Genomic DNA, 26763 nt, shown 5'->3' with positions numbered 1-26763 from the left:
GCTGACCAGACTCTCTTGTCTGTGTCTGTACCGGCAAACAGATGTTTTAGCAGGTGGTTTCTTCTGATTATGGCAGGTTAAATTAAACTATTTTGAATTTAATGTACATTATGCTGATGAGAACTGGATCGGTTATTTAAAGGACTGAGATTCATCTCTATATGAACCACTTTATTTCCTGCTAGGACATCCTTTTGCTTTTTTGAAGATATAAACAATGTCTACTTCTATCTGAAAAAGATAGGCAAATTATGTTTTTGAAAATTGAAGATATTATTTCTTATTAACAGACTGAATGAATGGCATTAATATTGATTATTAATGCTATAGAGAAATACAGAGAATATAGTTTATCATAAAAAGATGAATTTTAAAGCATTAAGTGCATTTTATTTTATTGTATTAGCACATAAATTGATGAAGCCACATGGTGAAAATCTGTGAGAAACTGAAGGTTTTCATTTGTTTTCTGTGCCCCACTGTATATCACCTTTCAAAATAATGCTTTCTGCTGGGTCCAAACTTCACTTGGAGCAAAGAAAGGTAGTTAAAAGGTTTCACTTAAAGCTACTTCATTATGGTGCTACTGAAAGTAAGTAAAAGCAAACAGCAGTAACATGGGACTTAAATGAGCAAGAGAAGGATTCAGGTGAAATAGAAGCTGCATTTGGGGATAACTGAAGATTGACTTTCTGATGAAAGGCACAAAAAAGGATTAATTGGCTTATTCCAAACAGAGGGCAGTTCTTTAGGAAGTATGCTTGAGGATATACTTGGCAATAAATTTGACAGCTAGCATGGTCTCTCTGCACGTTGGCTTTATCCGGGATTCTGGAAGGAGAAAACCAAATTTGCCTTTATCTCGGAGCTCAAAGGCAAATGTGTGTTTGATGCCCAGGTCATAAGCCCAGTCTAAAGAAGAACCTGATATCGGGTCTGTAAAACACAAGCAGTAAATATTTAATTAGAGACAAATGCTAATTTTTTTTAAAGTGGAAGTCAGTGGTGTATAATTAGCAATAAAAAATAGTTATGTGTGCAGTTAATTGCAGTAATGAATGAGAGTAGTGGTCCGAATAGTACAGAGTGCATAGTAAAGCATAATCATGACTTTGGAATCCACCCAGTGTGTGCTGCGTTTAAAAAATTACATTTTGGTTGGGTGAGTAGTAAGTTGAGTTTATTTCCTAGGCACACATTGTTGCAGATGGACGTGTTCAGGACAAGTACCCAGAGCAAGTGCTAGCAGCTGAGGAAACCAGCTAAGGAGTCACTGGTCGTTGAAAGCCACCAGGGAAAAACTATACACACAAGATACATAGAACTGCATTTCTTCTAATAGCTTAGGTCTCTTGTTTTTCATGTTGCTAGGGTAAACTATTTCATAGTCAAAAGACCAAGAAAATGTAATTTAGTTATTTTAAAGACATATTTAATCTCCTAATTCAAAATTTCCATGTCAACTTTTATGAAATTTAACTCAAGGTTCTATTTTTTGGTAAAAACATTGGAAATATAAACACACATCTAAAGGTTATATACATATAACTCACATCTAGAGGCTATATACATATACAAGTGCATATACATATCATAATTGCATTTATGTGCTCACATTTTGCTTTATGTGATATAAAAGGTTTTTTTTGTATGTGAAGGCATTTATGTTCTAGGACAAGTAATGAGTTTAACTAATAATAACAGTTTGAAAGATCTGAAAAATTTGAAAGATAAGAATTCAAAGCTGCGATGAAAGAGAGAAGGGATATTTTGATGAAGAGATAGTGTTGGCTCTTAAATTGGTCACCAAATATTTATTAAACCTTTAATATTTACAAGACACATTTCTTGGCACCGGGGAGAGTAATTGTTGCAGGGTACAAAAATGCAGAAGATGCCACTGGTGTCTTCAGTAACTTACAATTTAGGAGGCAGAAGTCAAGGTATAAGTCAATAGAGGCAGAGCAGAATATGCTAAGTACCATAGAAAAGGTACAAGATTTTACCAAGATTTAAAAGAAAAAAGAGATTATTCTTGATGAGGAGTATGGCCTTTCATGCCCAGTGCCAGCTCAAATACTGCCTTCATGATGGAGGAGATGGTATTGGAGGAGAGCCTTGAAGAAAGGCTAGTGTGTTTTCAGCTGGAGATGGAAGAAAGGAATTCTAGCCAGTGAACTACAAGGATAGAAAAGCACGGAGGCATTGTTAGAAACCAACGAGATCCAGCTGGTTGGATCAAAGGGAGCAGTGAGAGTTTGTGAGTAAAGCTTGGAAAACCTTGTGAATCGGGACTAGGTGTTTAGATTTTCTTTTGGAGGCCTTTTATACTTTAGGTTTGTTAATCTGGATTGAAAAGAATAGAAACCAGTTATGAGGTAGTGTGAAATGAAAGCCTGACTAGGGTAGAGTCACCACATTAGAAACAACTGAGGGATTCTACATAAGAAACATTGGGATTTCATAAAAATGATTGATGTTTCAATCTGGGTAGCTGGAAAAAACATACTGTTAAAAGAAATGGGAACTCAGAGAGCATTGGGATGGGAAAAAGAAAAGGCAAAGGAAGACAAAGTGATACGTTTAACATCAATCAGACATTCAAGAAAGAGCTTGGAAAAATGAATGTTTAAATTATTGGCATAGACATCATAGGTGAAATTGGTGTGCACACATTTAGGATCATTATTTTCTTGGTGGGATGGATCCTTTTATCATTGTTAATGTCTCTGTCACTAGCAAATTTCTTTGCTCTGAAATTCACTTTATCTGATACTTAATGTAGCTATTCTTCCTAATGGCATAGTATATCTTTTCCATCATTCTCATTTCAACTTATCTGTGTTGTTATATTGGAAATGAGTTTCTTATAAACAGCATATTGTTGAATGATAATTTAAAAAATTCATTCTGCCCATGTGTCTTTAATTAGTGCGTGTAGGTAAATTATTGATATGACTTAAACATGCCATTATTTCTTTTTTTTTTTTTGTTCTTTCTGTTTTTATCCCTTTATCTTTTTTTCTTGCTTTACACCTTCCTCTTGGTTACATGACATTTTTAGGATTCCATTTGATTGATTTATAGTCTCACTTGCTTAGTTTTCTTAATGGTTGCTCCAGGTACTATAATACACATACATAACTTACCACAGTCTAATGGTATTGACATTTTACTATGTCAAGTGAGGTGTAGAAACTTTACTTCCTTTTAGATCCTTTTTCCCTTCCCACTTTTAAAGTACAATTGTCTTGAGTACTTCTCTACATACATTGAACATCACATCAAACAGACTTACAATTTTTGATTCAATCATCATGTGGAGAAAGATAGTCTATTATTTAATTTATTTATTTATACGGAATCCATTTTTCTTCCTTCCTCTCTGCAGTTCCAAGCCTTTTGCTGTGATTATTTCCTTCTTGTTCAGAGGGTTCTTTTAGCCATTAAGAGTAGGTGTGCGGGGCACACATCTGCTGATTTCCCTTTGTATGAGAATGTCTTATTCCCTCCTTCATTTCTGAATATTTTTGCAATACATTGAATTTATTGAATTTAGGGTTGATAGGTGTTTTCATTCAGCACTTGAGAAAATGTCACTTCCTTTTGACTTCCATGGTTTCACATGAAAAATCTGCTGTCACTGGAACTGTTTTTAACTCTAGATCATTTCTGTCTGATTCCTTTTACGACTTTTTTCTTTGTCTAGTTTTCAGAAGTTTAATTATGATGTACTTTGATGTGAGTTTCTCTGGGTTATTCCTGTTTGGGTTTCACTCAGCTACTTGACTATGTTAGTTTATGTCTTTGTCAAATGTAGGATATTTCAGCTTTTATTTCTTCAAACATTTTTTTTCCAGCTCCTGTTCCCTTTATTTATCTTTTCCTTGGACCGATGACATGAATGTTGGATATTTTATTATGCCATTTGTTCCTGAGGCCTTGTTTAGTTATTTATTTTTGTTTATTTTCTGTCTTCAGAGTGAGTGAATTATATTGCTCTGTCTTTAAGTTCACTGATTCTTCCCTCTGTCATATTTATTCTGCTATTAAGCCCTTCCAGTTTTTTTGTTGTTCAAGTTATTACATTTTCTAGTTCTATGGTTTCCATTTGGTTCCTTTTTATATCTTATATTTATTTCTTTGATGATATTTTCCATTTCTTCATTTGTTTCAAGGCCATCTGTAATTGTTTGTTGAGGCATTTTTTTTTTAATGATGGCAACTTTGAAATTCTTTTCCAATGTTTGAAATTCCGATCATCTCAGTGTTGGCATCTATGGATTATCTTTTTGTATTCAAGCTGTAATTTTTCTTGTTTTTAGTATTACAAGTGATTTTTGATTATATTCTGGACATTTTAGCTATTACATTAAATAATAAATTGTAACTTAAATCTTCAATTTAGCAGGTAGTCACCCTGTTCAGGTTTAGTAAACAGGCCCTGGCCTACTTTTGTGTCTTGTGATACTGATGACAATATAGTATTTTTTTTTTTCTTTTGAGATCGAGTCTCACTCTGTCACCCAGGCTAGAATGCAATGACACAATCTTGGCTCACTGCAACCTCTGCCTCCCAGGTCCAAGTGCTTCTCCTCTCTCAGCCTCCCAAGTAGCCGGGACTACAGGCGCCTGCCACCACACCTGGCTAACTTTTGTATTTTTAGTAGAGACAGGGTTTCACCATATTGGTCAGGCTGGTCTTGAACTCCTGACCTCAGGCAATCTGTCTACCTCAGCCTCCCAAAGTGCTGGGATTACAGGCATGTGCCACCACACCCAGACAGTTTTGCTTTGGTTTTTAGTTGTTGTTGTTGTTGTTTTTGAGATAGAGTCTCACTTTGTTGCCCAGACTGAAGTGGAGTGGTACGATTTCAGCTCACTGCAACCTCTGCCTTCCAGGTTCAAGCAATTCTCCTGCCTCAGCCTCTTGAGTAGCTGGGACTACAGGTGCGTACCGCCACACCTAGCTAATTTTTGTATTTTTAGTAGAGACCGGGTTTCACCATGTTAGCCAGGCTGGTCTCGGACTCCTGTTCTCAGGTGATCCTCCCACCTTGGCCTCCCAAAGTGCTAAGATTACAGGCATGAGCCACCGAGCTCGGCTGACAATATAGTTTTCAAAGCCTTTGCATTGCTATTTTGGTCTGGTTGGTTCACTTAGTGGGTAAAAGGTGATTGCCTGGTGCCCTAGGTAACAAATGAGGGATTCCAGCCTGTGGGGATAGAGGTCATTTCTTGATGAGGAGAGTCAGAAGTAAGAGGAGGGACCTGAGGAGAGAACCTGAGGAAGTATCCATATATTGTACCCTATTTTTTGGAAAATGTCTACTTTTAGAAGCAGTCAGTGGGAGAGTAGAAAAAAAGGAGGAGGAGGAAGAAGAGAACCAGTAGAGTTCAAAGTCAAGGAAGCCAAAGGAATGGCAAGAAGAAGAGTTATTAACAGGGTCAAATATTGCATGTAATTTATGGAGCACGTGAGCTGAAATATAGAGACTGGCTTCAGTGATCAAAAAGATTGCCACTTTTAGCTGGTTGGATTTAAGTTCATGAGAAAGAAATCACGCTAAGATGCAAGCTTGGTAGCAAAGGAGGTAAAGTAAATAGGAATTATGTCTTGTAATTTAGGATATGTTAGACATTTTAATAAACTTGGCCAATTCCTAGTTGCAGTAGCTCTCTATTTGCAGTCGAGTAAACTGCTGTGATTTCCAAGGGTTAAAGGGCATGGCTATTCTATTTTGAGAGATTTACTTTTTGTGAAGTTTGTCATTAAGATTAATAGTGGTGATTGAGAATATATGGAATTTGATTTTTCATAATTATGTGATGCTATGAAGTAGAATACATTTCATATCTTCTAGATCTTAAATTTGCAAACAAAACTATATCAAGTCATAAAGTAAATACAACATTGCAAGTTTTTACTTTGAGAAAAAAATATAGAATTTGTGTGTGTGTGTGTGTGTGTGTATGTGTGTGTGTGTGTGTGTGTGTGTATGTGACAGGGTCTTGCTTTGTTACCTTGGCTGGAGTGCGGTGGCATGATCATGGCTCACTGTATCCTCGACGTCCCAGGCTGAAGTGATACTTCCACCTCAGCCTCCTGAGTAGCTGGGACTACAGGTGTGCATCACCGTGCCTGGCCAGAACTTAATTTGTTTAACATGATACTTAGCCTTTTCTTTATCTCCATGTGTACCTACTAAAACATGTGTATGCATTTATAAAATACAATAATAATCACTTGCTAAATACCAAGTACCCTTCTATGTGCTTTATGCATGTTAACTCATTTAATTAATTCCTATCCCAAATGTAAGTAACAATTACCATTTTACCGAAGAAGAAACCTAGGCTCAGAGAGATTAAGCAACTTGCTGAAAAACACATAGCTAGTAGATGGTCGAATCAGGATTCAAGCCCAGGTGGTGTCTTCAGAGTTCATGTTGTTAATCATTGTACTGTGCTACCTATGTGCCACTCTATATTCTAGCCAATACCAAGTCTTTACTCAGTTCTATAAGATAATTTTGTTTTTGTTGACAGCATATTCTGAGTATGTTCAACATTAAGAAAATATTTCCTACTTACTTCAAGGCACAATATTGGTTGCAACAAATTCAATCAGAACAAATCAAAATGAAACGGTACCAAACTAGAAATCTGATTTCAGCCCAAAGGGATCCATATAAAGTGACGCTGGTGACTTAATGTGTGCTGCATTTATTGCTTACTTGATACAGTGTTTTCTGAAAAATTGTATCATTTAAAAAAATATTATTTAAATGTATTCAATATAATAACCTGTACTTTTATATTAATACTAAGTGAAAATTATATTAGAAGCAAGAGCTGAAGCCAGAGATACATGGGCATACACTGAAATATTTTCTCTGTAATATCAGTTTGAATGTCTCTTAGTAAGTAGAGGTCTGGTGTTATGAACTACAAGTCTTAACTTTGTCTTTTTCAGAATGTAAATTTTGAAAAAGTAGAATATGTAGAATATGGAAAAAGAGCACTGGGTTGAGAATCAGTGGTAGATCTAGCAATTTTGGTACATGAAGGAAGCTACAAGAAATGTACTTTGAAATTAACTTTTTAATTCATGATGTGACTCACAGATGAATTTTATTACTAATGCAATCTTGGTTCTTATCAACTCAAATAACTATTCTTGCTCACTAGGTACTATGTTTAGTTATTTCTAAGATGAGGAAGGATTGGATATGCTGTTTATATGCAAATATAATCATTTCACATTAAACATTACTATTTACTTTTTTGTGCCATCTCAATATTGCTGCTTTGGGGCAAAGTGGTAGGTATACCATTTTAACTCTGGTCTCGAATGCTGATTTTTGTTTTTCTTCTGCCCTAAAGTGATGAAATATTTCTGTATCTGAATTTCAGTCTATAAATGAGAGGTTTTGCTTAGATCAGCGATTCTCAACCCTAGTTTCATCTTAGAATCACTTAAGGTACTTAAAAAAAAATTGAGTGCCGAGCTCTTCCTCAGACTGATGAAATCAGAATCTCTGGGGGCTGGGGGTATAATCATTCATGTATTTTAAAAGCTTCCTGATGATTCTTTTTTTTTTTTTTTTTTTGAGATGGAGTTTTGCTCTTTCACCCAGGCTGAAGTGCAGTGGTGTGATCTTGGCTCACTGCAACCTCCGCCTTCTGGTTTCAAGTGATTCTCCTGCCTCAGCCTTCTGAGTAGCTGGGATTACAAGTGCCCACCATTACGCCCAGCTAATTTTTGTATTTTTAGTAGAGATGGGGTTTCACCATGTTGGCCAGACTGGTCTCAAACTCCTCACCTTGTGATCCGCCCTCCTCAGCCTCCCAAAGTGCTAGGATTACAAAAGTGAGCCACCAGGCCTGGCCACCTTCCTGATGATTCTAATGGGAAGTCAGGCTTGAGAACCATGGAATAGATCATTGCCTATGTTTCTCCCTGGTTTCAAAATTTATGATTTTAACTTGTCTGATATGTTTGCCTCTCATGTTCAAAGAGCAAACATATATATATTTTTTTCTAAAGGCCAGAGATCCTCCATAATTTGAGTTTAAAAAATGCTCCCCCAGTCCTTTTTTTTTCTGTCTTCATCAAGTCAAAGACAGGAAATCACTGACAAATGCTAGATGCTGTTCCTAAATCTGGGGACATGTTAAGTGACAATCAGGTTATTGGAATGACTAAACTTTAATCACATTTTGATTTTTTATTCTTACCAAGTCAACTACTTTGCTACCCTGTTTCTCATGAATGTTTGATTAACATTCTATCAGATGCTTTATTAAAGCAATCTGTTCTAGAAATCTTGATCGTTTATCAAGCTGCTGCAGCACTGCGTGACAAAGGCAATTCTTTCTAAATCTCAATGCCTTTAAAATGTTGTAGTATAATGTAATAAAAATTTTAAATAATGCTGCACAGTTAAACAGAATAGTAATCCCTCTTGACTGTATCTTTCCATTTTGAAAGTGACACGCGATGGCATGGAGCTATGGTAGTTTTGGCTCTCCGCTCCTTCCAGTTAGAATGTGACTTCCTTAAGAGTAGTTTATTGTGTCCTAAGTCCTCTCATTTATCTCTGAAAGCTCCAAAGTGCTAGCCTGCTAGCTAGGTACACCATATATTTTTGTTCATTAAGAGGTCTTAATGCAATGCTATGCACAGCTCTGTATTCTCATACTTTTGTGGATACACACACACGGAAAATTATTTCATGCTTTAATTGCCTTTTGCAAAGTTTGTTCCTGTTTGGAATGCTTTGTTCTTTGCCTCTAAGACTATCTGTGGGTTTTTCTTGCTTAGAGAAATTGCTCTTATGTGGTGTCTGGGTGGCCAATCTGGCCCTGCTATTTATTAGTATCTACTAAGTGGGCTGCCATTTTAAACTGATCTTCTAGTCTGTCTTCTTGTTCTTTACTTTGCTTACTTTTTGTCCACTCACATAGTTGGGTACATAACATGTATTTTGAAATCTTGTGGTCATCCACCTGTATGTGTAATGAGCCCCCAGCATGGCTAGGTTGTAGCAAGATCTATGTGGATGCTGGGGATCATCTGTATCACTACACTTTTTCTTCAGCACCTTAACAGTGACTGGTTGATAGGTGATTGTTAATGAATGTGCTCGAGGAAAGGGACTTGTCCATTTTTTAGTCATTTTCCAGTTCTGCCAAAGAAGCATCTAATAAGTAAGTCCTAGAAACTGCATATGTTGATTCCGGCATTTTCAAATTCCATCGCAATTGCTGAGGATGTAGACTTTCAGTTCAAAGTTTATACTTTCAGCTTGGAATACGGAAGTGACTTAAAAACTGTGGTCAGGTAAAATTGTTGCAAGGAATCCTGAATTCATATGCACATATGTATTTTTTAATGCACAGATTCTAAAAGTGTCATAAAAATATGAGTGTATCTTTGGTGGTGGAAGGGTTGCTCATGAAATTTTTAAAAGTTAAAGGGTAGTCTTAATGCTAAACACTGTTGGATATTTGGTCTAGAGAGTGATGCAGGCTTAATCAAGTCCAGTACTGTTGTGGTTTCAACTCACATTCACTTCTTTTGAATAAGCCAGGACACCATTATCATTGAGCAAGTTTATGGGAACTAATTCTGCTGTTGTTCCATGCCGTGCACTGTACTGTATGTTACAGGGTCCAAGAGGAGATCTGAAGCATAATTCTTGCTTTTGAGAAGTTTCATGGGGAATTTTGTATAAATTTTGAGACTAAGAACTGAAGCTTGAACTTGGTTTGGAGAAAAGGTAGTTTTTACTAAATAATTCCCAAACTAAGCTTAGTGGGAGTTGCTGTAAGAGCAGAAAGTGGTCTCACTTCCCAGGATCTGAGTTAATTGTCTTCGGTGATACTCAAATGGATTTTTTGGCTGTTCATTGAAAATAGAAAATCCTGGATATTTCAGCTACAAAATCCAAATGCACAAACAGTATGTGCAGTGGTCAAGATCAGGGCTTTTGTTTGTTAAAATCTGAGATTGAGTTCCAGCTTCGCTGGTTACTAATAACCGGGAAATAGTACTCCCCACCTCATAGGATTGTTGTGAAGCTTGAGATTGTGAAAATCAAGGGGTAAGCACAGTGCCTAACTTGTAAAGACTCCATAAAAATTTGCAGATATTATTTAGTATAAAGTATGGGAGTTGGCAAATCCTGGTCAGCCTCCCGTTTCTGTGAATGAGGTTTTATTGGCACATAGTCACCCATTTGCTGACTTATTGTCTATGGCCGTTTTTGAGCTATGATCCTCCGGTTGAGTACCTGCAACAGAAACTGTACCTCCACAAAGCCAAAGCTATTTACTATCTGGCCCTTTACAGAAAAAAAAAATTACTGATTTCTTGTATATAGAATAAGAGACAAGAAATTCAAGGCCAAGAAATCCAAGTCAATAACTTAAAAACACATAAAGACAACATAAATTTAAAAATAGGGAAGAGTAAGAAATGGTGCTGAGAATATGAAACAAAAGTGATAGAACTAGAGTCTTGTGATCTCCCTTCTAGTTCACCATACAGATTTCAGTTGAACATAGTGAGAAGGAGCAAGTGAGAAGGCGAGATAACTTGTTCTACACAACCAGAGGAGCTGAAACTGATTTTCTATCTGTTTTCCTATCCTAGCTGTTTTTCAGCTAGGGAGAAGACCATACTTCCATGTAGACAAGGCAAGTAAGAAAGAGTCCAGTTAAAGTTAAATGGTTAAAAAGAAATGTAGACTCTACTCCATCTAATTTCTTTTGTGTGATTTTTTTTAGATGAGGTCTTGCTCTGTTGCCCAGGCTGGAGTGCAGTGGCACGATCACAGCTCACTGCAGTCTTGACCTCCCAGGCCCAAATGATCTTCCCACCCCAGCCTCCAGAGAAACTGGGACTACAGGCATAGGTCACCATGCCTGGCTAATTTTTTTTTTTTTTCTCACTCCAGTGAATTCTCATTAGTTCCTGGAAGGGTACAACCTTGTTGGTGGTAGAGGTGGGAAACAGGAAGGTAGATAAAGTAAACTGTAAATCTGTCTTGTCTTAATAGCTTCCGTTGACCTTGTAACCCTGTAAAAGTTCAGTGTAATTTGTTTCTAGAAAAATCTTATCCCAAGAAAAGGTCAGAATCTATCCCCTAGATTCACGTATAATTCAGAATATCCTGTAAAAAGTAGAATTTAAATTAGCAATTCCAGATGCTCTAACCTAAATTGCAAATTCCATAATTTTCTTTAATATTTGTAAAAAATAATTAGGGAAAAGGGCTCAGTAAATAAGAGGAATGACTTACAAATTGTTGATTCTATTGGGCCATAGATGTAGCGGGTTTCATATCGAGTTGATAGAACATCAGTGCCAATCTTTGCAACTTTGGCCTGGAGAGAAAGGAAAGTTAGAGTGAAATAATAGGATACTGTGTAAATACCAAGGAATATGTAATTATGTATGTATGCAATTTTTTAATGGAGTCTTACAGGTTAGGCACTGTGCTTATCCCTTGATTTTTAGTTTCAAGACTCATAACAACCCTATGAGATGGACAGTACTATTTCCTGGTTAGTTGCAACTGGTGAAGCCGGAATTCAGTTCCTGGTTTTAACAAAACCAAAGCCCATACATATATATATGTAAATATGTAAATTACTAGGGATGAAAAAAGTCAAATTTACCAGGTATTTGGCATTTGAAGATCAAAATAAAATAAATGGTTAAACGAGAAACTTATTTTCAGTAATATATGTGGTAAGTATAAAGACTTGGCCGGGCACGGTGGCTCACGCCTGTAATCCCAGCACTGGCAGAGGCTGAGGTGGGCAGATCACGAGGTCAGGAGATGGAGACCATCCTGGCTAGCATGGTGAAACCCCGTCTCTACTAAAAATACAAAAAATTAGCTGGGGGTGGTGCCATGTGCCTGTAGTCTCAGCTACTTGGGAGGCTGAGGCAGGAGAATCGCTTGAACCAGGGAGTCGGAGGTTGTAGTGAGCCGAGATTGCGCCACTGCGCTCCAGCCTGGTGACAGAGCGAGACTCCGTCTAAAAAAATAAAAATAAAAAAAAAGACTTAAATATGCAGTCAATTATATACAGTAATGCCATATCTCATTTTGTGTTTCTACTCTTCTTTCTCTCTCTCTCCTCATTCCTTTCTTCTAAAATAGAAAATATACATTATTTTTCCTGTCAATTTTTTTGGCTTCAGATAATTGTCTCTTCTGACAGTTTCTCCATGTTCTTCCATGTTTTACATTCCTTGGTCCCTAACAGGCTCATATTGCTACAGGATCTTCTCTACTCATCTGACTTCAGCATACCAAGGGAAGAAGGGTGGTTGACCGCTTTTTAAAATAGTTGTTAATTAGGGTGTCTCTTTCAGAGTGGCATTTTGTCATGACCTTTTAATACACGTTAGTGTTTTGTGCTATGAGAGTGATTGTCAGAATGAATTTTAATGGAATATAGTTACTAACATATTTGCACTCACAAAGATTTTTAAAAGACTATACATATAACGTATATAACCAATAAATAATTTTTTTCTTAATCAATTTAGTTGCTATGCAAGAACTCTCATTTTACTCAAAGTGGTTTTTTTTTGTGGATATGTATTTTTTTAACCCATAATATCATTTTCCTAACAGTGGATTGAAATCACAGTGCTGTACATTGGTATGCATTAATTGAACTCATGCCCTCAGATTATCACCTAGATTGGATAATAAATGACTATGGGCCATATATTGCTGGTATGTTTTCTTTGTTGTATATATGGAGATGATTTTAATGACTGATTCAAGTCTCTGCTCCAATTAACATTAAATGCTATTGTGCTAAATACAATGGACTGAGGTCAGAATGAAAATTGTAACCTCTTAAAAATTGTAAAATATTTTATGAGGCAGTATTTGGACCACAGCTATTACTGAAAGTGCTGTATTTGCCAATCACCATGGGATCTGGGCCACTAAACTTTTTCTGTTTTATTTATTTTCTTCTATAGCAATTCAAAATATTTATCCCTGTATGCACCCATTCACTCTGTCACTTCCTGTGATTCATTGGAACCCATATGCAGACTTTTTTTTTAAAGCTCACATTATCAAATCAGTTTTTATAAAATAAATGGTGCTTAATGGATCATAGTTTTGGAAAGATAACATATTCTTAGTGAAGAAGCTTCACAAACATTTATAATCTTCTTTGGATTGTAAAAGAATATAATTTCCAAGTTGATCAGGATAAAAATACAATGTATCTTCTTAAATCTGATATCTGGGGGGCAGGACTAGTAAATGTCTTTGCTATTCTATTGGGCTTTTTCCGTGCATGGTTTTACCGTACGACCCATGGTAAATGTTAAACCCCACAATGAGCTGTGTTGTAATAGACTTCTATTGTGCCTTACCTAGACATTTCTTCCTGATCTTTTTTTCCTCCTGAGAATCACATTAAAGGAATTTATTATCTATATACTTTTATCAATGAAAAATCAACCTAAAGATCATGATTTTAACTTCAAGGCAAATTTCATTAGTTCTTTTCTTTGACATTAAAATGTGAAATTCTTTCAACATACCCAAGTTAATGAAGAACAGACCGAAAGTCAATGGTGTTGTCGATGCATGAAGTGCGAACTTTTGTCTACGTACCAAGTCCTCGTGGTTAGGTGGCAGTTTTGATGTATATCCATAGGGAAACAATAGCATCTGGGAGTAGGAATGGAAGGTGATGTAAACCTTGATTTCATTCAGGTGGCTTCTAATGAAATTAGTGACAGCTTTCGTCTCTTTCTCGGACTCTGGTGCAGAACCCCGATAGTTATCTGCACATGGGTCATTGGTGTTAGGAATGGCTGCAGAAGACATAGGTGGATGAGACCACAGTCTGCTACCCATCCATATAGCTCCTGCCTCTTCTAATGTATTATAAATTCACAGAATGTTTTGAATGTTTTTGCCTCTCATGTTTACAGGGCTGCTTCAATGTCTCTTGTATCATAGTCACTACAGATTAACATTGCACACACATGCCAGATTGTAACAGACTTAGCCCACTGGAATATTCTAAGCCTTGTTTACTTCCTTGTCCTTTCCCAAGGCCACAGGAATAATAAATCAGAAGCAGCCATGACTTGGAGCCAGATAGACTCCAGTTCTAATTCAAACCCAGCTCTAATGCGCTGGGGGCTGGTGTGAATTACCTTCCCTGGGCACAAGTTTCTTCAGCCTTTTTCAGTAGAAAGCTCTCAATTAGGGATAGCTGCTGCTATTCTGTGTTCATTATGGTAGAATACAGTTAAAAGCTCAGGTGATGTTTTCAACAAAATTAGGCACAGAAGAAATATATAAATTGGGGCAATGGTAATTTCTCCTTGAAAGTGTGCAGTGACGAAGTCATAGTTGTATAGCAACTAAAGCATCGTCTGATGTAGCAGGCCTCTGCTTATCATTGTATTTCTGTTAAACTTTTTCACTTTCTTTGCTTCAGATGACTCTTTTCACTAAATATCTGAAAAACTGTCTGTATGTTGCTTTTAGCCACTGACATTTCTCACATCAGGAAGCAGAGGAATCTGAGGTCTTTATTCAGATTATCTGAATTTTTATACATTTGGATTGTGCTTAATTTTTAGCAAACTAGATATAGTAAGTAAGAGATAGTTTGATAAACAGTCCCTTCCTCCTCATTTCCTTCCACACAGCAAGACATCCCTCAATGGTAGTGATGATTGTCTTTCATGTTATAGATACAAAAGTTAACACTCACTCAAAGCATAACTATTTTTACTGAACAAGTAGGTGTTTTAGTTAAGTCTGGGACCTAAATATTCCTTATAGCAATTTTCCTTGATAGCAAGTCTGCTACTCACAGTTCCATGAAGCATTAAAATTCCTGTTGAGGTCAGTGCCGATGCATTTGGAGTTTTGGTTCTTGGAACGATTTTTTCTCCACATGCGGTTCTGCCAGATTGAATGATGTAAGTGTTTACACAAGATCAGTTTGCATTTTTCAATTTGATCATTTCAAATTCTCTCTGCAGGTGTCTGCAACTTTATTTGAAATCTATCTAGTTAACTTGAGGCCCTTTATTATAAAAAGAAAAAATATTGTTTTCTTATAATTTGTAGTATTTTCAGAATCATGGTTTTTAATATTATATCCTTAGGCTTTGATGAAATAATTCAGTTAATTTTAAACACTGTTGATTAGTTCACAGTATTAGAAGATGACTAACGGTGTTCTGAAATTAACCAAAATTTAAATTATAACTTCATTAGCTTGTTCACCATATATAGATTCAGATATAATGCAGGTCAAATTTTTACTGTTGGAGCATTATTTGCAGAAAATAATTTGATGTGACAGTGTCTGCCTGAAAGTTCTTATTTAGCAAAAGCAGGATAATAAAATATACTGTAAAAAGACAAATAGGTATCTGTACCTCTCTTTTATTTTTTTTGATACAATGATTCTACCTCAAATTCTATTCAAAATTGATGAAATACAAAGATTTTTGTTTTAAAATCAATTAATTGGCTTTATTCTTAGCTAGATATGCCATATCATATAATGCAATCATACATTTCCTCTGTAATTACTACTTTATTTTTCCACATAACTAGCTTCAGCAGCAAAAAATTTATATTATTTCAAGGATACCTATGCAACCAAGAAATCATACTTAATTTGAAACTGAGATTTTAAAAAATATACTTTTCTGAATTAGAATTAACTAGTTACCTAAACCCTAAGCTGAATGCATAACATTGTGTATTAAAGCCAGTAAATAATATCTAAATGCAAACAAGAGTGTAGAGAGCAGTACCTTTGTCCATGACCAAATATATCCATCAACATTGAACACAGGAAGAATGTAAAAATTCATTTGGTCCAAGAGTTTGGTCATAATTTTGTTTCTCCCATAAGTTTTGGTTGCCTGTCAGAGGTGAAAAAAATTAAGCTATTGGTATGAAGTTTAGCTATTATGTGGAAAGCTGTGGTTATAATAGTAATAACTTGAGTCACTTCCCAAGGTCACATGTTTTCAAGCATATTTTCCCTAAAATGAACAAAAATAAACAATCCATGTAGTTTAAAGGGGAAAAAAACCTAACTTATTTAGACTAGTGACATTAATGGAAATGAATAGTCTTTAAAGGAGCATTTAATTATCGAGACTTATAGCATTCCAAATGTAGCATGAGAGATATGTTTCATAGAAAGATTGGAAGCCAAATGGAAATTCGTAACACAACTTATTTTTAATTGATTCTCTCACATCCTTTACATAAATATAGATAGAGTCTGTAAGCACAGGAATATGAAAATATTGGAGAGAATTTGTGAGATAGTTATAAGCAGGATTAAATAAAAAAATTGTATTAATAAAATACCCAAGAATTCAGAGATTGAACAACTTTTTTTTTTTCTATATCTGACTGAAATTTCTCTAATCACATGCACTTTCTGTAGCTACCTAAAATCTCTCTCACCACTCTTGGGAAGTCCTTCCAGGTACATCTGAATTGGAGACGAGATTTTTTGTAGACCTGTGATGTGCATTCCTTTATGTGTTGAGTAGGGGGAGCTCTTGGCCCTCAGTTGGGAGAGCAAAAGTAACTACAGGTCACTTCCTGGTGGATTCTTTTCTAGAAAAATATCTATGCCCAGAAAACCATTGTTACACATATTTCACCAGTGTGCCATGTGCAAAAGCTGACAGAAAGAGAAAATTAAAATATGGTAGGAGTCAAAATACATTGGCAATAGAGTGAGAGGAATATTGAATATATAAACTAGATTAACCTTTTAAAAAAGTGAATTGTAGGCCTGGTGTGGTGGCTCATGCCTGTTATCCCAGCACTTTGGGAGGCCGAGGGGGACAGATTACTTGAGATCAGGAGTTTGATAACAGCCTGGCCAACATGGCAAAATCCAGTCTCTACTAAAAATACAAAAATTAGCCGGGCATGGTGGCGCATGCCTGTAGTTCCAGCTACTTTGGAGGCTGAGGCAGTAGAATCGCTTGAACCAAGGAGGCAGAGGTTGCAGTGAGCCGAGATTGCACCACTGCATTCCATCCTGGGTGATAGAGTGAGACTCCGTCTCAAAAAAAAAAAAAAGTGAGTTATTTTTCACTCAGAAAGGAAACTTAAATATTAAAATTCCAAGTACATGTGTGACCAATGTATTATCTAAAGAGGAATTAAAATTAAATATCTATGTTTTGAGCTCATTGAAGAAAAGTTACATTTGTAGGTTATGTGAAGGTTGTTTCAGATTTTCCATACTTGACTACAGGAAAAACTTTCATATGATAGCCCAAGAAAAGTGTGAGTTTCATAAACTCTTAGCTTGAGTTTAAGAATTGTTTGAAGCGAAGGTGTCAATTTCATAAAAACTGTGATGATGAGTAAAATTCAGAGTGTTTCTTCCCTGACAGCACCAAGTGTGGGCTCTTCTAGCTAAGTGGAATTGTGTGTTTGGAAAGGATGTCGCCACTTAGTGAAGTGCTGGAGACTTGGCAGTCAAAGGAGAATTGGGAGTCTTCTGATTCACTTACCTGATAGACAAACCACTGGCAGAATGCTGGGGAGACCCATTCTCGTGCGTGAATGCCACAATCCATAAAAATAGCCTTTCTTTTTTCATTCTTTTTCCCAATCTATTTAAAAATAAACTTGAGATATTGTTTTGAACAAACTCACACATTGATCCCTTGTTGACCAATAACTCATTCATATTCTCAAAGCAATTCTTTCCCCTGTCTATTGTTGAATGAGAACCATGTGTGCACATATTGTTCTCAGAAGGGACCATGGGACATATCCTTAAATGTCTATACATAATTCATAATCTATTACAATGCATATTTTTCAAAAAATTTTTCTAGTGTCAGGGCAGCTGGTAGGATTTTGAAAAAAAATTTGTAGTCCATTGTTTTTATTTTATTACTAACATCCTGTGTTCTGAGAAATTGATTATAAAGTCACTTTTGTTTCTGCCACTTCCTTTTGTTTTTCTGGTTTTGTAAACTGGGGATATTTACCCTGGAGTGGAGAAGATCTTGTGTTGTGTTGGAGTGGGGAAGGGAAATAGTACTGGATACTTGAATGGCTGTCATTTTGAAGAGAGTGCAGGTTTGTTTTGAGTGGTTGGAGATAATGAATGAATGGGGGTTTGGGATGTGGATGGGCTTCTCACTTGTTAAGTGGCTGCTTCAGGGAGCAGTATCTTTGGATGTGCAAAAATCCAGCAGCAATGGAGTGGAAATTGTTGGCTCTGTTATAGTGAACCCTCAAGCAATCCAGGGTTGAAATGCCTAACACACTGTTCTACAGTCCTATGATGCTATGATATTTAAATTCCCTTCATGACATTCATTCATCAGTTTCACTGCATTTTAAGGGGTGAGGGTTTTTTTATACCAGAGACATCACAGACTGTTGTAATAAAGCTGTGGGATGAAATATTTCTTTGGGTTTGTCCACTGTGTAATCTCTGACCAATGTTTATCCAGACACTTTCTTGGTTCCACCAAAACCACTTGTCACTTCTATTCTTTAATGGATGTCTAGAGCTTAAATATTCTTTCAGAGATAATACATATTATCTCAGAATTAGCTCAGTTGTGTTACAAAGTAACTTTTAAATTCATGTTTTTCAACAGTAGTAAGAATTAGTGGTTCTTGAATTATTTTTACCTTCAGAACATATAGTGGATTATCTTCAACAGTAGATCCAATTTTAATACGAGAGACCATTTCAGGATGTTTATCCATCATCTTTTCAGTCCAAGCCACAATCTTAAGAGCAAAATCAATTTTGAGAAATTAGAATAAAAGAAAACAAAATGACAATAAATAATAAGGGTAACTTTAAAAAAAGCACAGGCATTTTATACTGTACCTTTTCCCAGTTATTGTATTTTGCGTAGCTGTGCCTGCCTGGGATATCTTCTTTAACATCAAACTGTTTCTCAATCTCTTCTTGTAGATCATGAATCAAGATTCTGTTTGACAGGGGAATGATAAAATACATGTTTTATCATGAGAAAGGAAAACGCAGTTCTCTTTCATTTGCAGAAAATTTCTCTTCCTTCTTCTTTATCTTTAATCAAGTTTGCTCTGTTTCTTCATTATTCTCCTCTAGCTATCTCCTTTAGACATGTCATGTGTCTGGCTTCTGATCTCCCCATTTATCTAGAGCCGTGCTGTCCAGTGTGATAGTCTCTAGCCCCAAGTGCATACAGGACATGTGAAGTGGGGCTTGTCCAAGAGTAGAGTGCTGTATGTGTAAAATATACACCAGATTTTGAAGATAGTATAAAAATGATATAAACTATCTCACTAATAAGTTTTATGTTGTGTAGAAAAAAAATTTCAGATATATTGGGCTAAATAAAATGTATTGCTACAGTTAATTTTACCTGTTGCTTTTTACTTTTTTAATGTGGCTACCACAATTTTAAAATTATGCATGTGGCTCGTATTGTACTGCTATAGTACTCCCCATCCTTCTCCAAAACACACACACATCTACATCCACATAAACACAGGCAACAAGGGATTCTTTCATGCACACATCTACAGATCATACCTTGTAATTTCACACCTTCTGAGCTGGGAGAAACTTGAATAATAATGATAATTATAATAGAAAGCAGGTACTTAGCACTACCTTGTGCCAGGCATCGCTCTGACCTCCATATGTACATTATTAATTCATTTAATCTTCACATTAGATTATTATGCTTATCGTACAGATGAGAAAAATGAGGTACAAAGTGTTGAAACAACGTGCCTATAGTGATGGATCTAGAAAATGGCTAACATGATTTGAAGGGGGTGAAATAAGAGGTGGGAAAAATCACTAGGAGACTAATGTTGAGGGTCAAGAGGCTTACGGCTTACACCTTATCTTCCTATTTCCTTTTTCTTTCTTTCTTTTTTTTTTTTTTTAGATGGAGTTTCACTCTTGTTGCCCAGGCTGGAGTGCAATGGTGTGATCTCGGCTCACCACAACCTCCACCTCCCGGGTTCAAGTGATTCTCCTGCTTTGGTCTCCTGAGCAGCTGGGATTACAGGCATGTGCCACTACGCCAGCTAATTTTGTATTTTGAGTAGAGATGGGGTTTCTCCATGTTGATCAGGCTGGCCTCGAACTCCTGACCTCAGGTGATCTGCCCGCCTCAGCCTCCTGAAGTGCTGGGATTACAGGCGTGAGTCACTGCTCCCGGCCTCATCTTCCTATTTTCATCTCTTTCTGAGCCATCTCATGTCATCATTTTATGGAGTCCAGTGGCTGTAATGGTCACCTGATGGTCACTCATACTTGACTCTCCTCTGAACTCTAGGCTTACACATCCAACTGCCTACATGACGTTTTCACTTGGATTCAGATATCCATATGTGTAATACAGGCCAGGTACTGCTTTATACACATTATTTAATTAACCTTGTCAGTATTATCACTTTACAGATGGGGAAGTTAGTGCTCAGAAGGTTTAAATACTCACAGTTTTCATGAGATGGAGTTGGGAATTTGAATACAAACTGCCTCATTTCAAGATTTATTTTTTTAAAATGTCATCATCATATATGCAAGTATTTTATTTATTTTGTCTGGGAATTTTCTATTTGCTTCATTAATCTTTTTTCTTATGCCTTAATAGAAACCAAATCATATTTAATTACAGTAAAATTTAATACTGGATAATGTATCTTATTCTTTTTTTCCAAAAATTTTGAGTAATTTCACCTATTTTAAATAAATGTCTTGGCTGGGCATGGTGGTTCACACCTGTAATCCCAGCACTTTGGGAAGCTGAGGCAGTTGGATCACATGAGGCCAGAAGTTTGAGACCAGCCTGGGAAACATGGTGAAACCCCATCTCTACTAAAAATACAAAAGTTAGCCAGGTGTGGTAGTGGGCACCTGTAGTCTCAGCTACTCGGGTGACTGAGGCATAAGAATTGCTTGAACCCAGGAGGTGGAGGTTGCAGTGAGCTGAGATTGTGCCACTGCACTCCAGCCTGGGTGACAGAGGAGACTCTGTCTCAAAAAAAAAAAAAGTCTTATCAGAATCATTTTAGGAATTAGAATCATCAGAAAAAATGGGATTTTTTGATAGACATTAAATTATAAATAAATATAATTTTATTATTAATAATGGATCATAATATAATTGTATCTTTTTGATTCTTCAGTAAAATGTTAAGTATTTTGATCATCTATTTATATATATATTTTACCAGTTTTTTGACTTTTTTTCTCACTACATTTTTGAATTGGTTATTACAGTATTCATATATTAAAAAACCATTTACTTTGATTACACTTAGCTATTTTATTAGATTAAAAAACTATCTTTATACTTTTAAGAATTTTAGTTATGTTTTTAGGGTATTTTTTGTGTTATTTCTTCTGCCAATATCTATACTTTCTAATTTTCTTAATAACTATTTCTTTTTTTCCTTGTTGTTTTGCATTGGAAAACTCTCTGAACTATGATAAATAATAGTAGCCATAGATGGCATTCTTTTTTTCTGCTTTTTACAGGAAAGCTTATCTTTCACCGTTAAGAATGATGCTGAATGCCACTTTGAGATTAATATGGCAGTATCAATTTATATGATCAAATTATTGTCCATTGATGTATGGTTGCATTAAAACCTATTATTAGATTCCTTAATTTGTTAAATATTATTTTACAGCTGTAGGAGATTTACAAATACCCTCACAAAACATCTTGTTTGTCTTATTTTAGATACTGTTCTAAAAATCTTGTTTAACCTAGAAGGAATGCATTGGATCTAGGGAAAATGACTTGCTGAAAGCAAGCAGCGAACACACTGTTATCAGTAGGTGATAGCTGACAGCAAAAAGAAAAAAAAAAAGAGAAAAGTAAAAAAACTGCCTAGACAGAGGGACTTAGAAAACATGGGTCAGTGGTCTCATAGCACAGTATGAAAATTCATATTGATAATGATAATTCTTTACCCAAAGGTAAACCATATTCAATATACTCTATTTTGTAGGGCAGAAAATTATCGTTTATAATGGAAATGTTTCAATAAAAATATTAAAAAGAAAGGATTTCTTGAAGTCGTACTTATCTGAACAATTTTCTTATTTGGCTTATCTCATTTCTCATTGACTCTATATAAATAAAGGAATTACTCACCTTTTGGTAATGAAATGCACATGTATTTTTTTTTCTGCTGTTAGCAGTGAGTCCTGGATGCACGAAGAAGTCTATTTTTTAACATTCACTCTAGTCTTTGGGACAATATCATGTACTCTTTCCGTCACCATAAATCTTATCAAATAAGGAAGCAGTGAGTGACCTGTGTTCAGACCTTCTTGGGTTCCAACCCCAGTTCAGCTACATAATACGAATATGTGATCTTGGGTGGCTTAGTTACCCTCTGAACCTCAGTTTTCCAACTTTTACAATTGTGGTGACCAGGCTTGTGGTGAGGATGAAATGAAGTAAAACCTAAGTGCTTGGTGGCCTCAGGCTCCCATTGAACTTCAGAATAATAGTGAAGTTGGGTCACAAAATCGACAACCATTTTACAGTCATAACACGTTTTTAAAGCGGGCTTTGATGGTATGTAGATGTTTGACTCTTTGATTTCTTCAATTTCTTATAATAATGAGCTATGACACTGACACTGCTGAGCTCCACTCTACTTGTTGGTTTCTCCTTGCCGATTGACTGACTGATCTGACTTCTGATGTGGAACGCAAACGCTGTATTCCCCTAATTAGAGTTTATTTAGCACATGGGACCAAGTACTGCTCATGAATATTGATTCCTATTAGCAGCACTGACAAGCACATCATTATGTACATCATATCTAACTCACTGTATGCTTTGCTTTTGACTTATGATGAACCTAGGATTTCTGAGAAAATAAACTTGTGACAGCAATTTTGGAATCAGGTGGAGCATGTTGCACTGAAACTCACACAAAACCCGGGAAGGTTTGAAATTATATTTTGGGTGGTCATTACAGACGTAACTAATTGCTTTAAGCTCTAAAGAGGGCACATGGCTTTTGCTCCACCTGCATTAATAGAAGTGCAGGAACCAGGCAGAAGAGAAATTTTATGGTCCCAGAGGTTGATTTGTAACATAAGGCAGTATTAATTAGTCACAGGAAGCTTGTATCTAAGAATATTTTTAGACTTACACATATCAATTTAGCTCTTATGATAACAGCAGCAAAACAAAACCAAACAAAACAAAGCAAAAAAAACAGTGTGAGTTGAAGTACAACCTTTCCACAAATGATGCAGCTGCATGAGAACATCAGAACAGTGCCAGATTGTTGCTGATAGGGACTAGAAATTAAGCCTAAGGCTGGAAATTAAGAACTGGGGCCAGATGTTATTTTCACAAGCCCTTCTACTAACCAGAAGCCAGGCATAAACAAATGAAACCAAATTACTTTTTCTCAAATATTATTTTGAGCTCCAAAATTTGCTTAATTTGTTTAAGAAAATTCCTAAATATAGGTGAAAGGATAAATAATTATCACTGAGTATTGAATAATACAAATGTTTAATGTTTACTGAACCTTTCTTATGTGCCAGGCACTTTTCTCAGCACTGTATTTACATTTTATCACTCAACATGATTAACTGGGTACCATTATCAGCTCTTGCTTTTATGAAGGTTTGGCCAATTTCCAAAACGGACACAACTGTTAAAATACAGAAGTTGGAATTTGAACCTGGAGGGTCTGACATCAGCACCGTAGCTGTGAGCCATTGTACAATAGTGCCTTCATCATGAGAGTGAAATCCTTGGGTATTGCCATCAGATCTGTACTCTCCTTAGTCTTCGGAGGTTGGTGCACAGTTGGCCCAATCAACCAACTCTCATGGAAGTCTGTGTCCCAAGATCAGGGAGCAAGTAAGAGGTTCAGAGAAGAGATGAGATAAATTCTACTTTGACAGTTTCAAGGCGCCCATCCTTTGCTGCTTTTAGAAAGCAACAAAGGACTGGAGAACTATGGGCCAATGTATGTGACTATCGTAGGCTCTGGGGTGTGTGTGTGTGTGTGTGCGCGTGTGCACGCATGCATGCACTGGGGAAAGATGTTTCAGGAAGGCAGAGTCACTGTCAGGGTGACTTATAAATGGGACTGAATTCTCCTGATGCCCACATTACATCAGGATATGGTGCTATTCAAAAAGCATGGTTTCAGATTTCCCTAATATTCAATATCCCCCTGGTAACTCCCTAATTTGGTTACCACACATCAAATTCTACACTTACTGACATGGATTTCTCAAAGTTTGAGGAATATTACTCATTTATTCACTGGGAGGAAAATGGAACATCTGGTGATAGCCTCTAGTTATTCCCTGTTTCTCTGTGTGTGTGTGTGTGTGTGTGTGTGTGTGTATTCATAGAAGTAAAGGACCAGGCAGACAGCAACTTTATGATCCCAGTCAATCTTCATGAAACCCCTATGAAATAGATTCCATTATTATTCCCATTTTATAGATGAGGTATGAGGTAAAGCAAAATTAAATAAATTGCCAATGTTAAGTATCTAATGCATGGCTTCAATGGGACTGGACCCAGACAGCGTTGCTTCAGAACCCACTTTCCTACCTTCCACACTCCTGTTTGTCACATGACCAATTGTAACTTCAACATCTGTACCATGTATCATGTTGTAGTATAACATGCATGTTATACTCTTAGGTAAGTAATACGTAAAAATGTGAAGCAGAAGAAAAAAATGAATGGAATGACACATTAGAATGATTCGATTGAAACACTTGATAGGACTGTGTATATCCCTGGAATATGAATTTGTATCTGACTGAACATTATTATTAGGCAGTTAGACATTAATATGAGGTGTTGATTATCACTGTGGCAGTTTGGCATAGATCTCTTTTGCATTTCTCACATAATCTTATATGGATCCTAGTAAGATTTTACTTAATTGTACCGTTTGAGTTTTCTTATTATATTAATAGTTGTTTTCTGAGTTACCTTTCATTAACAACTCTTTATTTTCTAATTTTAACCTTTGATCAAAGAAAAGACAATGTTAAAAATTGACTGTCTAAAATGTGAACAATGTTAAAAACACTAGGATTTTTAACTGCTGAATCCAAGTATAGTGTCTGCCCCAGAGGCTCAGTCCGATGGACGTGCTTTCACTTTGGTATTTGTTTGCCAGTCTGTTTGGCTTTGTTAGTATATCCATGTTGTTTGTTTTTTGAACTTGGCCTTTTATGATTTTGTAAATAAGTAAAAAAGGAAACAAGTATGTTACTTTAAAATAAAATCTGGCTTACTAACTTAATTTTCTAAAAATTGAAGAAAAATCACACAGATGCTTTAAACTAAATAGTGGTTGATATACACTGTCTAATGAAGGGTGTCTAAGTAAATCTTTGTGTCAAACCAGCCTCTTAATATGGTTTAATTCAGCCTGGTGCCTGGGTCCGACCAGATGTTTCTGTTCTTAGAACTCTTTTCTGTTACTGACTGACACCAAGTAATGCATATAATTAATATGCAAATAAAATTATCTATATAATTAGTACTTGGAGACAAGATTTTAAGTAGTTCTTGTCTGCACTTATCACTTTACATATTTATATTTCTGAGGGAGGTAACTATCTAATTATTTGGCTTTCCCATAACTGTGGCTGATTTGGGCCACTTTGTAGAATTCATGTTTTAATTTGATAAAACCAATTTTTATAGGTAATTTAACACTTTGGTACTTGATGTAGATAGCAAGAAACTCCTTTGTCATAAGACAAAGTGAAAAACACACTAATCTGAGGATCTGGATTTAGACATCTAGTTGAATCAGAATCATTTCAGGATAGAAGAGGCCTAGAGGACCAAAGGAGAAAAAAGGCTGATGTGAGCTATTTGATAAATTGGAAGGATGCTAGCCGCCTGCCTAGGTGTCTTACAGTGATTTACTCCACTATTCATGCTCATGCCAAGCAACTAGCTTTTCTAGATACATTTTCTACATTGTAACTGCGTTATAGGGCTATTAAGGAAAACATAATACCTAATTCTTTACCTTGCTGTTCAAGCCAAATTATATAAAATTTGGCCACACCACTACTTTATTTTACCTTGGGCTGAATGCTTTGTAAGAATTAGTTTATCATAGGAATCCAGACCAGGTCTATATTATTGAAGTAAAGTGAAGAGTGTAATAATTTAGGCACATATACTAGAAAGCTGGCAATGAAGTGAATCAAGAGACACAGTAGGCCTGGTGCGGTGGCTCATGCCTGTAATCCCAGCACTTTGGGAGGCCGAGGTGAGTGGATCACAAGGTCAGGAGATCAAGACTATCCTGGCTAACATGGTGAAACCCCGTCTCTACTAAAAATACAAAAAAAAAAAGCCAGGCATGGTGGCAGGTGCCCGTAGTATAAGCTACTCGGGAGGCTGAAGCAGGAGAACGGCGTGAACCTGGGAGGCGGAGCTTGCAGTGAACCCAGATTGCGCCACTGCACTCCAGTCTGGGTGACACAGCGAGACTTCATCTCAAAAAACAAAAACAAAACAAGAGGCACAGTAACCAGGGGTTATTTAAGATAGAGTGTTGATTTCTTTTAGATGAAAGAGTCAATACATTATCTGAACCTTAATGTAAACAGATAATGTAATACAAATTTCTGCAGTCTTGTAGTTATATTTTTGAAGTGTCTAATTTTAATGATGTGATTTATAAA

The 26763-nt window shown here is 36.2% G+C and overlaps 1 protein-coding gene across 1 annotated transcript in view; it reads right to left on the bottom strand.

The window, feature by feature from the left end:
* Window positions 1-252: 252 nt before the first annotated feature.
* The window catches only part of CPA3 (carboxypeptidase A3), a 32041-nt gene continuing 5530 nt past the window's right edge, over window positions 253-26763 (bottom strand). Inside the window, exons 4-11 of the mRNA XM_526465.9 lie at window positions 18928-19030; window positions 18723-18824; window positions 17582-17683; window positions 15845-15955; window positions 14888-14978; window positions 13668-13870; window positions 11310-11394; window positions 253-936 (exon numbers count right to left, since the gene is read on the bottom strand). Of these exons, the coding sequence (XP_526465.4) occupies window positions 749-936; window positions 11310-11394; window positions 13668-13870; window positions 14888-14978; window positions 15845-15955; window positions 17582-17683; window positions 18723-18824; window positions 18928-19030 (985 nt within the window). The 3' untranslated portion in view covers window positions 253-748. The remainder of the gene's footprint in view (window positions 937-11309; window positions 11395-13667; window positions 13871-14887; window positions 14979-15844; window positions 15956-17581; window positions 17684-18722; window positions 18825-18927; window positions 19031-26763) is intronic.

This window comes from Pan troglodytes, chromosome 2 (genome assembly GCF_028858775.2).
Source record: "Pan troglodytes isolate AG18354 chromosome 2, NHGRI_mPanTro3-v2.0_pri, whole genome shotgun sequence".
In the NCBI taxonomy this organism is placed as follows: domain Eukaryota; kingdom Metazoa; phylum Chordata; class Mammalia; order Primates; family Hominidae; genus Pan; species Pan troglodytes.
This window is presented reverse-complemented; position numbering and strand designations above follow the sequence as displayed.